Source organism: Leucopleurus acutus (assembly GCF_964270905.1).
Source record: "Leucopleurus acutus genome assembly, chromosome: X".
Classification (NCBI taxonomy): domain Eukaryota; kingdom Metazoa; phylum Chordata; class Mammalia; order Artiodactyla; family Delphinidae; genus Leucopleurus; species Leucopleurus acutus.
Window position 1 is genome coordinate 20,206,874 of NC_139148.1, and position 12,871 is coordinate 20,219,744.

At 41.2% G+C, this 12,871-nt stretch overlaps 1 protein-coding gene across 1 annotated transcript in view; it reads left to right on the forward strand.

The window, feature by feature from the left end:
• The window catches only part of PDK3 (pyruvate dehydrogenase kinase 3), a 70,130-nt gene that overhangs the window by 39,281 nt on the left and 17,978 nt on the right, over nt 1-12,871 (forward strand). The window contains exon 6 of the mRNA XM_082864750.1: nt 7,510-7,587. Coding sequence (XP_082720876.1) covers nt 7,510-7,587 — 78 coding nt within the window. The remainder of the gene's footprint in view (nt 1-7,509; nt 7,588-12,871) is intronic.

Here is a 12,871-nt window from a genome sequence, read left to right on the forward strand (position 1 = left end):
TTACCATTCCCTTCCTCTTTTGAAAGTAGTTGGTATTTTTTCACTGATTTTTACCTTCTCCTCGTACCTTCTGAGATTTTTCAGCTAATCTTCTTTACAATGTTGTGTTAGTTTCTGCTGTACAACGAAGTGAATCAGCTATATGTATACATATATCCCCTCCCTCTTGGCACTCCCTTCCCCCAACCTCCCATCCCACCCATCTAGGTCACCATAGAGCACGAAGCTGAGCTCCCTGTGCTATACAGCAGGTTCCCTCTAGCTATCGGTTTTACACATGCTAATGTATATATGCCGATCCTAATCTCCCAGTTCATCGCCCCCTTCCCACCCACCCCCACCCCCCACCCCCCCCCCCCGCCGCCATGTCCACACGTCTGTTCTCTTCATTTGCATCTCTATTCCTGCCCTGCATATAGGTTCATCTGTACCATTTTTCTAAATTCCACATATATGCGTTAATACATTGTACAATATTTATTTTTCTCTTTCTGACTTACTTCACTCTGTATGACAGACTCTAGGTCCGTCCACATCTCTACAAATGACCCAATTTCGTTCCTTTTTATGGCTGAATAATATTCTGTTGTATATAAGTACCACATCTTCTTTATCCATTCATCTTTCGATGGACATTTAGGTTGCTTCCCTGTCCTGGCTATTGTAAATAGTGCTGCAGTGAACATCGGGTACATGTATCTTTTTGGATTGGGGTTTTCTCAGGGTATATGCCCAGTAGTGGGATTGCTGGGTCATATGGTAGGTCTATTTTTAATTTTTTAAGGAACCTCCATACTGTTCTCCCTCTGTCTCTAATATTTTTTTCCCTTTTGTTTTAGGAAACTTGATTTACAAGGTGTAGGGGTTCTGAGTTTTAATGATAGCTCTGCTATTGATTTTCTCAGCTGTGAAGGTCCTGCATGGTTTAAGCATAGTCAGATGTCCAGTCCAAATGACCGCTGTGTGTGTGTGTGTGTGTGTGTGTGCGTGCGTGCATGTGCGTGTGCCCGTACGTGCCTATGCATGTGCACGTGTGTGTTTTATAGCCTTAGGAAGCCTTAATGAACTAACAATGATTCCATACTTAGATCTCTTGAGACAGACTCTAGGAAACTTTTATGTAGAAGGGTAGGGACACTGTTTTTACTTTTGACTAGACAGTTGTATAAATGCGTAGAAGTGGGGTGCATCTTGCATCATCGTAATTGAATGTGCAGAACACTGAAGCAGGCCTCCTTGCTGCTTATTTAGCACACTAATATCTGCCTTCACACATCTGCAAATTATAGCCTCGTGGCAGTGAATGCTAGAATTAGTGTTGTAGAGCAGCTCCTATTATCCTCTGGGAGGTGCCTTCCATTGTGACCCTTTTCCCTCCTTTCTGTGTAAGAAACCAGGAAACAAAATGGAAAATCCTGTGATAAGATCGTTTTAAAGGTACAAACAAATACTTGGCACAAAAGTCAGCTCTCACAGCGACGTTAGCTTGCCTGTGTTGTTCCCAAATGCTCTTATTGCTGGGCTTAGCGTAATGGCACACAAACAGTTTCTGCAGAGCGTGTCATTATTCTGGTTCAGAAATAACGTCTTGTGCTCTCACTTCGGGCTCTTCAGGTTGCAAGTAACATAGAGACCCACTCCCACCAACTCAAGAGGCAGATGTATTAAAAGAACCTAGTTGGTCCCATGGTAATCCTAGGGCAGGAACCACTTTGTAGTCGGAGCTATAGAAATTGGAACTGGGCAACAGAAAGCAAGGGTTTTTTTCTGTGTAAGTGGGTTTGTCAAGTCACAGCCCCTCAGCCCCACTCTTGTCTGTAGACTGGCAGCCTTTTTAGGGCAGCTTGTTTAGGGCAATGACAGGCACTCCAGGCCTAGATCATCATAACTCTAAGTGTTTCTTTTTGCCTTCTGCCCTGCCTGAGTGTCTCCATCCTGAATTCGCACAAGATGAATTTCATCGGCTCAGCCCGTCTTTTTGCCCACAACCGCAGGTTTTAGGATTCTAGTCAGCCTGTGGATTGGTCGCCCGTACCTTAGACGTCCTGCCCCCCACTTCTCCAGTTGGCTGCGCTTTGGGCAGTGGGAGAGGGTCTAGCACTTCAAAAAAAACCCTGATGCTTCCCACTCGAGATGGGTTTTGGGTAAGTGATGATAGACATACCTTATTAGAATTGCTTTGTGACTTAAAAGCGTTTCTTTTTTTTTTTTTGGTTGCGTTGGGTCTTCGTTGCGGCGAGCCGGGGGCTACTCTTTGTTGTGGTGCGTGGGCTTCTCACTGCAGTGGCTTCTCTTGTTGCGGAGCACGGGCTCTAAGCATGCGGACTTCAGTAGTTGCAGCACGCGGGCTCAGTAGTTGTGGCTCGCGGGCTCTAGAGTGCAGACTCAGTAGTTGTGGTGCATGGCCTTAGGGCTTGAACCCGTGTCCCCTGCATTGGCAGGTGGATTCTTAAGTACTGCGCCACCAGGGAAGCCCTTAAAAGTGTTTCTTAAAAGCAGCATACATTGTAAAGTAACCATACTCCCATAAAAATTAATTTTAAAAAATAAATAAAATGAAGGAGTAAAAAAAAAAAAAAAGCAGCATACCTATGACTCTAATGCTTTGTGGTCGTTTACGTTTATCTTGTTCAGGCATTGTTTTTTTTGTGTGTGTTTTTTTGCGATACGCGGGCCTCTCACTGCTGTGGCCTCTCCCGTTGCGGACCACAGGCTCCGGACGCGCAGGCCCAGCGGCCATGGCTCACGGGCCCAGCCGCTCTGCGGCACGTGGGATCCTCCCGGACCGGGGCACAAACCTGCATCCCCTGCATCGGCAGGCGGACTCTCAACCACTGCGCCACCAGGGAAGCCCCAGGCATTGTTTCTTAAACTCGAGCTTTATGGTTTTGGATATCCTGTTCATGTTTGTTTTCTCACTCAAATTTCATCTTTGTCCAGTCTCTTGTAAGATATCTGTAAACAAACAATGGCATGTATTTGTGATAGAGGCTAATATTGGGTTGGCCAAAAAGTTCATTCGAGATCATATGGAAAAACCTGAATGAACTTTTTGGCCAGTCCAGTATCTGATAGCAGGGTCCTCTGGTGAATTTTGCATAGCTTCTAATAAAAACATCTAATAAAATAGTGTCCATACACTTAAATTTTCCTGTGTGCTTCTTAAAACTGATTTGTGGCTACAGTGGATCTGTTGGGCTGGTTGCCATGTGAACCTTCACCTTACTCTTTATGGCTCAGTCTTTTTTAGTTTTAGTCTTATGTGTTTATAGTTTGGGTATTCTATCCTGGGGAAGTAGAAATGTGCTACACCTACAGTTTTTTTTCTTTTTTTAAAATTATTTATTTATTTGGCCATGCCAGGTCTTAGTTGCAGCACGTGGGATCTTCATTGAGGCATGTGGAATCTTTAGTTGCAGCATGCAAAGTCGTAATTGTGGCACGTGGGGTCTAGTTCCCTGACTAGGGATCGAACCCGGGCCCCCTGCCTTGGGAGCATGGAGTGTTAGCCACTGGACCACCAGGGAAGTCCCTACCCCTACATTTTTGTTGGTTACTTTATCATCGGTACCTTATTTCCCTTGAAAACAGGTTCTTAAAACAATGAAAATCACTTACGTTCAGTGGCAGTAATAATCATTTCCTGATATTTCATTTTAAAGATTGGGTGGTAAATAGTGACTCAAATATATTGCAGATAAAAGTAATTTGATAAATTATCGTATTTTAAGATTTTGGTTTCTTTTTAAACAATAGAAAAGTTTTATTAGAAAGCTTATTGTTAGTAGAACTTGCATTTTACTCTAGATATAAAGGAAGTGAATTTTTAAGCCAGTAGTTGAAGTTTGGTTGTTATGTTGGTGATTTTTAAAAAACTCTTCCATTCTTATGGTACTTCACTTAAACAGAAGTATCCTATTTGAGTATATATGTGCTGTCATACTCCTCAGTACTCCATGATCATTCATGGCCTGGGAGTGACAGTGATAGAATTAGCATGACCCAGCCTTGACTTTCTAGGCCAGTGGTCTCCAAATCTACCTTCTCTTCAGAATTTTTGAAATCTGTGGATTCCCAGGCCTCACCACAGAGCTACTGCATCAGCACCTCCAGGGGTTCACTTAACCTATACTTCTTTTTTTAACTTGCTAATGAATTCTACGCACACACACGGGTTTGGGAACCACTCCAGCCCACTAGTTCCCAGTCTGACCAGAAAGAACATCTCGAATCAGTATAATTGATTGAACCTGGAGAATCTTTGCATGGGCAGGATTGTTCCGTTTAGCAGATGCGCACTGGGTGTGTATGGTGCCCAAGGCGTTATGATGTGCCCCGGGAATTTATAAGATGCATGTGAATATAGCTTTTACCAGTACTGCCCCCAGAAGACTTTTGGCTGGCTGGTATATGTGAGTCTCATTGTCGTGTCTTGAGTTTTTCAAGGATCATAATGCAGTTGTCAATGACAGCATTGATACACTGTAATTTGTGGTAATGCTTGAAAAATTCTTACTCATGTGGTTTCAGGGACCATATTGAGTCTTTGAGTGTCAAGTTGGCTGCATCTATCTGGACTCTCCTATCTTCCACATGTTACATTTGTGTCATACTTTCTCTTCATAATGCCATGAGGAACTAGCACATTTAGTGGAGTTGGGCTCGTTTCCTGTTTTTTGGTGAATGGAAGAGCAGTTTAAACATCTTCACAGGTGTCCTATCCTTGGAGGAGTTGTTTTGTGGAGACGTATTGGCATTTTATATGGATAAGGAAGCATCATTTGTAGATTTCAGTATTTATTGGTTTAAGTGTTGGGAGTTCTTGGTCAGCTTTGTGCTGTTATGTCGCTAGGTGGAGATGTAGCATTGTTTGGTGGTATAGCCACAGCACAGAGAGTGAATCTTGATTTTTCCAAAAGAACTGTACAGATGTTTGATGAGTTTTACTATATACCCTACAAAAAAACTTGCGAACTTAATATAATTCTAAATTGTAATTTTCTTTGTTAGGATTTAACTACAGTCCACTTTGATGTCTGTTTTCACACCAATCAACTCTTTTTAAACTTTCTTCTCCTTTTGCTAACGTTTCCTTTGGCTGTCCTTCATTATTTCATCTTGTCAGAGAGATTCTGATGTCTCTATCTGTGGTTCTTTATAGTCGTTTAATTCTCTTTTTTTAATATGAATTTCTTTATTTATTTTTGGCTGTGTTGGGTCTTTGTTGCTGCACGTGGGCTTTCTCTAATTGCAGCAAGGGGGAGCTACTGTTCGTTGCGGTGCGCGGGCTTCTCATTGCAGTGGCTTCTCTTGTGGAGCACGGGCTCTAGACGTGCGGGCTTCAGTAGCTGTGGCACGTGGGCTCAGTAGTTGTGGCTCGCAGGCTCTAGAGCACAGGCTCAGTAGTTGTGGCGCACGGGCTTAGTCGCTCCGCGACATGTGGGATCTTCCCGGACCAGGGTTTGAACCCATGTGCCCTGCATTGGCAGGCGGATTCTTAACCACTGCACCACCAGGGAAGTCCCTATAGTGGTTTAATTCTAAAAGTTTAATAAAATGAGAATTTTTCCTCTGAGGTCAAATATTATGTAAAATTTAAACTTAGTAGCAATAGGAGGGAAATGAACCAAACCTTATAGTCTGAACATACCCTAATCTTATCTTTTGTATTATTTTAGATTGACATTGTCAATTTTTAATGTATTTAAATTCTGTCAGGCTTATTTTTCCCCCTTTCTTCCTTCCTTCCCTCTTTCCTCTTAACGCTTGAATCTTAATTATCTACTCTATGCACACTACTGACGTGGGGAATATAAAAGAAGTACAAACCTGTCTCCAAAGAGCTGATATACACTTGAGGACATTGCAAATGCAATCATGAAGCATTTTAAAGTAATTTGAATATCTGATCTTCAGAAATTGTAAAGGTGGAACTTAAAAAATCTCACTTTGGAAGACAGTCTGGCTGTCCTTCAAACGTTTAAACATACAGCTGCTATATGATCAAGCAATTTTTCTCTCCTAGGTCTATACCCAAGAGAAGTGAAAACACATCTTCACTAAAAAAACTTGGACATGAATGTTCATAGCAATATGAATGAACATGTGAACGTTCATTTGTAATATCCAAAAAGTGGAAACAATCCAAATGTCTGTTGATGGATAAATGAATAGACAAAATGTGACATATTTGCATAATACAATATTAATTCAGTAATAAAAAGGAATGAAGTACTGATGTGTGCTACAACATGGATGACCCTTGAAAACATTATGCTGAGTGAAAGAAACCAGTCACAAAAGGCCACATATTGTATGGTTCCATTTATGTGAAATGTCCAGGATAGCAAACCTATAGAGATAGAGCAGATCCGTGGTTGCCTAGGGCTGGGTGCGGGGGTAGTGACTGTTCATGGTTGTGGAGCTTCTTTTGGGGGTGATGAAAAATGTAAAATTAATTGTGGTGATGCACGCACAACTCTGCGAATACACTAAAAATCATTGAATTGTATGTGCACTTTAAATGGATGATTTGTATGGTGTGAGGATTGTATCTCCATAAAGCTGTTTTTTAAAAAAAGTAGATCATCAAAAGGTTTAAAATTTATCAAACCAAGGAATATTTATTGACTAGCTAACAGGCATGAAATAAGTTCCATGTGAGTTATGAAACAAGTGTAAGACAGAAACCCTGACCTCAAGTTGTTTACAGTTCAAGAGAAAAGCACACATGCAGTGTAAAATAATGCACTGTAGCTTTCTGAATTTGTTCCCCATCTTTTGGATGTACCTTCCTGAATTCCCTCTTCTATTCATCTCTGTAATGGCTCTGATCTTCTTACCCTTTGTCCTTTTTTTTTCTTTTTCCTTTCAAAAGCAAACTGTTCCTCCTCAGACTTTGATAAAATAACAGCCCCAACCTGTTACCTTTAACTAACTTAAAGGATATTTAAAAAGTGTTTTAATTTTATTGAAGTATATTTGATTTAGAGGACATTTCAAAGCAGGAGTAATGTCTCCAATAACTTAAATTGTGTGGCTCGTGGAAACCTGTTCATTTAGCAAATACTTGTTGACGTTTAATTTACAAATAATTGGCAAATCTTAAGATGGTTGCCATTATTATTTTTGAAATTACAGCAAATATCTTTTTGGTACAGTTTAGTCAGGTTGCATGCTGTTCAGAAGTATAGTCTTGAGTTTACAGATTTTTCATGAAAAATGCCTCTTAGGAATATTTAAAAGTTAAAGCCATGTTTAGTATAAAGCTGGCTATGTCATCATTAGTGCAGTATTTTGATATTGTTGTGGTCATTAAAACTGAAAGAGAAATTTTGGTTCAGTTATTGTAATTCTATTGTAGCCAAAAAGGGCTATTTTTTAAGGCAGTAGTTGATTAATTCTAAATCTGTCAGGTTACAGATTGTCCTTGTTTCTTTATTCTATTGAGTCTGTCTGTCTGAGTCCATGCTGTTAGTGCAGCAGCTAAACTTTTCTCTCTCTTTGCAGATGCATATGAAACTGCCAAGATGCTTTGTGAACAGTATTATCTGGTAGCTCCAGAGCTGGAAGTTGAAGAATTCAATGGTAAAAGAAAAATAATTTCAGCCTTAAATACAAAGAAGCTGACTAAAAAACTGATTATACCTGAGCTATATTTCAGTGAGATCCTAAAATTGTGCTGCTTTTTCATCTTTCTGTGTTGGTTTTTTTTTTTTAATTTATTTATTTTTGGCTGTGTTGGGTCTTCGTTTCTGCGCAAGGGCTTTCTCTAGTTGTGGCAAGTGGGGGCCACTCTTCATCGCGGTGCGCGGGCCTCTCACTGTCGCGGCCTCTCTTGTTGCGGAGCACAGGCTCCAGACGCGCAGGCTCAGTAGTTGTGGCTCACGGGCCTAGTTGCTCCGCGGCACGTGGGATCTTCCCAGACCAGGGCTCGAACCCGTGTCCCCTGCATCGTCAGGCAGACTCTCAACCACTGCGCCACCAGGGAAGCCCCTCTTTCTGTGTTTTTAAAACCTTTTTTATATCTCTGGTCAGTGAGTTTTTGTACAGGAATGTGTTCTCTATTAGAGCTCCAAGCTCTTGGAACAGAAGTAATCAAGGTGGAAGATGCACAGAGATGTAAATAAGCAGTTCTCAAAATAACCAGTGCAAACAGCCAATAAACATGTAGAAAAGTGTTTACTAATCAAAGAAGTACAAAGAAAAACATAGAGGAATGCCATTTTTGTCTTTCAAAGTGGCAGTGATTAAAACATTTTAATGCTTTGAATTGCTGCCCAGAAAAATACTCTGTCCCCCAAATTTACACATTTCTGATCTACGTTTAAATCGGTATAGCCTTTCTTTAAAAAAAACAGGCTAACAGTGTTCTTTCTCTTTGGCCCAGTAAGTTAAAGTAATAATGGTTATATTCTTTGGTCCAGTAAATAAACTTCAGAAAATTTATTAAGAGAAAATAGGGACTTCCCTGGTGGTCCAGTGGTTAAGACTCTGCGCTTCCATTGCAGGGGGCACGGGTTCGATCCCTGGTCGGGGAACTAAGATCCCGCATGCCCCTTGGAGTGCCAAAAAATAAAAGCAAATAAATAAAAAGTATGCGAAAGTCATGAAAAATTTTTTAAATCTGTCAAGAACCAATACTTAAAAAAAAAAAGGAATAAAGACGCAGACGTAGAGAATGGACTTGAGGACATGGGGAGGGGGAAGGGTAAGCTGGGACAAAGTGAGAGAGTGGCATGGACATATATACACTACCAAATGTAAAATAGCTAGCTAGTGGGAAGCAGCCGCATAGCACAGGGAGATCAGCTCGGTGCTTTGTGACCACCTGGAGGGGTGGGATAGGGAGGGTGGGAGGGAGACCCAAGAGGGAGGAGATATGGGGATATATGTATACGTATAGCTGATTCACTTTGTTGTAAAGCAGAAACTAACACACCATTGTAAAGCAGTTATACTCCAATAAAGATGTTAAAAAAAGGAAAATAGAGATGTGCACAGATATATGTATAAGAATGATGATCAGAGTAGTTTTCTTACAGAGAAAAATTAGAAAACAACCCAAGTTTTCCACAGTAGGGAATTATTTAAATAAATTCTGGTATACCCATAAGATAGAATACTATGCAACCATTCAAAACAATGCTTTAAAGAATATTTAATGTTTGAGAAAAGTTGAGTTTTTAACCACAGGCTATAAAAGCTTGTAATAGTGCAAGTTCATTGGATAATAAGTCGAAGGATTTATACCACCAAAATACAAACAGCAGCTCTCTGGATAGGGGGGTTTTAGCTAATTTTTACATTAGTTGTGTGAAACTATATTTACATGTCACTTTTATTTTTTTATTTGTAAGTTATGAAAGAGACATACTTATCTCTAAAAATACAAACATAAATATAGAGTAAAAAGTGAAAGTCCCCACTACTCTGCTCCCATACAGAGTTTTGTGTTTTACATAAATGAGGCTAAAACCATACATGTTCTTTAACTTGTGTATTTCACTTCACCTTAAAGATCTTTGCATGTATTAGTGTCAGTTAGAGATTATCCATAGTGTAGATTATCATAATTTATTTAATCGTTTCCCATTGGGTGGATTTCTGATTTTCCCATATTCCATATAATGAGGCATGAAGGGGTGTGTGTGTGTGTGTGTGTGTGTGTGTGTGTGTGTGTGTGTGTGTGTGTGTGTGTGTGTGTGTGTGTGTATTTGGAGCGTGGGAAAACCTATGAACGCGTGGAAGTATTTCTGTAGGCTAGATTCTTAGAAGTGTGGAACGACTGAGTCTTAGGGTATGGGGTCTTAGGGTATGGCATTAAAGATAAACCACATTCCCTCTCAAAAATACTCCCAAAATCGATTTCTCTTATACTGAGTTCAGAATGTGAAGACTTCAGGCTGCCGTCATAGGACAGCTGCCCCTACGTTCTACTAGGAGGTGTGGAATCCATGCCACTTTCAAAGTCTGTTGGGTTCTCTGAGAAGAGTTGCGCCCCTATTTTGAAGAAATATACCTCTAGCACCAAGTGGATTTTGCTTGAGCATTCCTGAGTAGAAGCATCTTAATATTCTCTTTCTTCCTACTGGCTAGGCGGAGCCTGACCTCACTGTCCTGATTTCTGTCTGTCAAACATGGAACTTAAACTCACCGGTAGTAATTAATTGCTCGTTTGCATGAATGGTAGCCTCACTCACTCTGAAGGCCAGAGCAGCGAGCCTGGTCTTGCTGGTTGGTTCCTGGGTGCCAGCCAGGTCAGCACGTTCCTTCCCAGCGAGGCTGTCACAACGGGCAGTGCACCCCACCAGGGGAGAAGCTTTCCAACCATTTTTGGCACTGTCTCATGCGTGATTTTTGAAGCCCTTTTTCCCATCACTAAGAGAAATGGTGGTTATAGGTAGCTTCTAGTTTCCTGTTGCTTTGGGGGATGTATTTACGATTTCTATTATTTCTTGAATGCCAAAGCTCTTTGTGAGTGTGGTTGAGCTAGCTGTAGTAAACTTCTTTTTTATTTTTTTGGTAATACATTTCACAGGAAGATTAAAAACAACAGAATTTTATTTACCTTACATCAGGTTGCAAATATTTCTGATTAGCTACCGCAGCAACCCATGTGGGTTGCTCCAAAGATGGGTAGCCATTCTACCGTGCTTGTTCTCAACATTCTCATTCTCTTGAGAAATCGGTTGCCAAAGCATTAAGCAAATAAACCTTTTTACCTTACATTCTCGGCATCCGTGTGGTAAGGCAGCGTGGCTTAGAGGGAAGAGGTGAACTTTGTAGCCAGCCAGGTGGTGGAAATCTGGATTCTGACACTTAGGAGACAAGTCACTTTGCTGCTGTGACACCCACATTCCTCATCTGTCAGCTCTCCTTGTGAGGTGAGAAAAGGATAATGTTTCTAAGGCCTCAAGCAGAACGCCAGGCACGTGCTGGACATTTAATAAAGGGTGGTTACTGGAAGTCAGGGTTGACTTGGGAAAGAGAAGACGTATGGTTGCCACACTTGCATTTTTTCACCATTTCTAGATTAGTCTTTCCTGTCAAGAGGGTTGATTTATAGCTTCAGGTTTGGTTGGACAAGTAAAGATTTCAGTTCGCACTATGTAAATTTTGTTGTAAGAGGGTTCGTAGAAAAGGTGTGCATCTGTCCTGGAGTCTTTGACCTCTAGTTTTCTCAAATTGGATACTTCTGTGGATATTTTTAGTCAGGTGGTTCTACACAAGAATAAGAAAGCCATTACTAGTAGCGCTGTTAACACTGTCGAAATTAATGTTTTAGTAGTGGTAATAGCCAACACGTATTGGCTGCTTACTATGTGGCAGGCTCTGTGTAAACTAGTTTATCACTTATCTCATTTAACCCTTATGTTAACCCAGTGAAATACGTACAGTGCTCATTTTAGCAATGGAATGCTGGAGGCCCAAATGTGTTAAATTCCTATCAGTATACAGCCCTCCCTTGGTGTCTGCAGGTGACTGGTTCCAGGAACCCCCGGGAATTCCTAAATCTATGGGTGCTGAAGTCCCTTATATAAAATGGCATGGTATAGTCAGCCCTCCATATCTAAGGCTTCCACATCCATGGGTTCAACCAACCGTGGATCAAGCTTCTCTTAAGTGAATTTTTTCTGCTTAGACACCAGTATTTTTTTTCATGCATATAGGAGAGCTGTCTGAAGATAAAACTCTTTATATCCTATGTAGAGTTTTTGGCATTTATTAAATGTCGTTTCAACTAATGGCATTTGGAGCAATGACTGTGCAAATAGGGACTTTATTATCTCTTGAGTCTTGAGCATGAAAAACGTGGGCCATTTTTCCATTGACTTTTTAAAATGTACCCTTAGATGGAAAATTGATATTCCATTTATGTCTTATTTTAGAAAGCCAGCCAACATCTATTAAGGGTCTACTATGTAAAAGCGCCTCGACCCAGGATTAGGGAAGAGTCATGGACAAAGACATTTGACATGGTTTTAAAAGGAAAGAAAGGGACTTCCCAGGTGTCACAGTGGTTAAGAATCCGCCTGCCAATGCAGGGGACACGGGTTCGAGCCCTGGTCCGGGAGGATCCCACATGCTGCAGAGCAAATAAGCCCGTGCACCACAACTACTGAGCCTGTGCTCTAGAGCCCACGAGCCACAACTACGGAGCTCACATGCCACAACTACTGAGCTCGCGTGCCACAACTACTGAAGCCCACATGCCTACCGCCCATGCTCCGCAGCAAGAGAAGCCACCACAAATGAGAAGCCTATGCACTGCAACAACACTCACCACAACTAGAGAAAAGCCTGTGCGCAGCAACGAAGACCCAACACAGCCAAATAAATAAATAAATTTATTTTAAAAATAAATAAAAAATAATAAAAGGACGGAAAGACATCTAAACGATAATGTTCTCAAAGAAAAGTACAAGTAATTGAGCAAGCTGTCAGATGGCTCCTAGAGAATGCTGGCTGAACTGAAAACAAACAAACAAAACAAAGCTATCAAAGGTATTTTAAGTTCCCTGAGATCTGGAGTGAAAAGGTTGACTTCAGAAGGTTATTTATATAACTAATCATGCCTTTCGGTACAAGATAGTCTAAGCATTCAGTGTGCTCCTAGAGCTCCGTTAAAAAGACAGTAAAGGAATACAAAGAAAAACAGCGAAGAAACCAGGGGGACTCGTCAGTGGGCCATTGATCCCACCTCCTGCCAAAGGGTAACGAGATAGAAGTACACTGGCTGATTAATGGGACAGAGCAGAAGGAGCCACGAAAGAGGAGGCTGCAGCAGAAACGGCATCAGATGATCCTGGAGGGACTCTGGGAGCAGAGCTGGGAAGTGTCAGGGACTGGATAGGGAAGGTAAAAGATG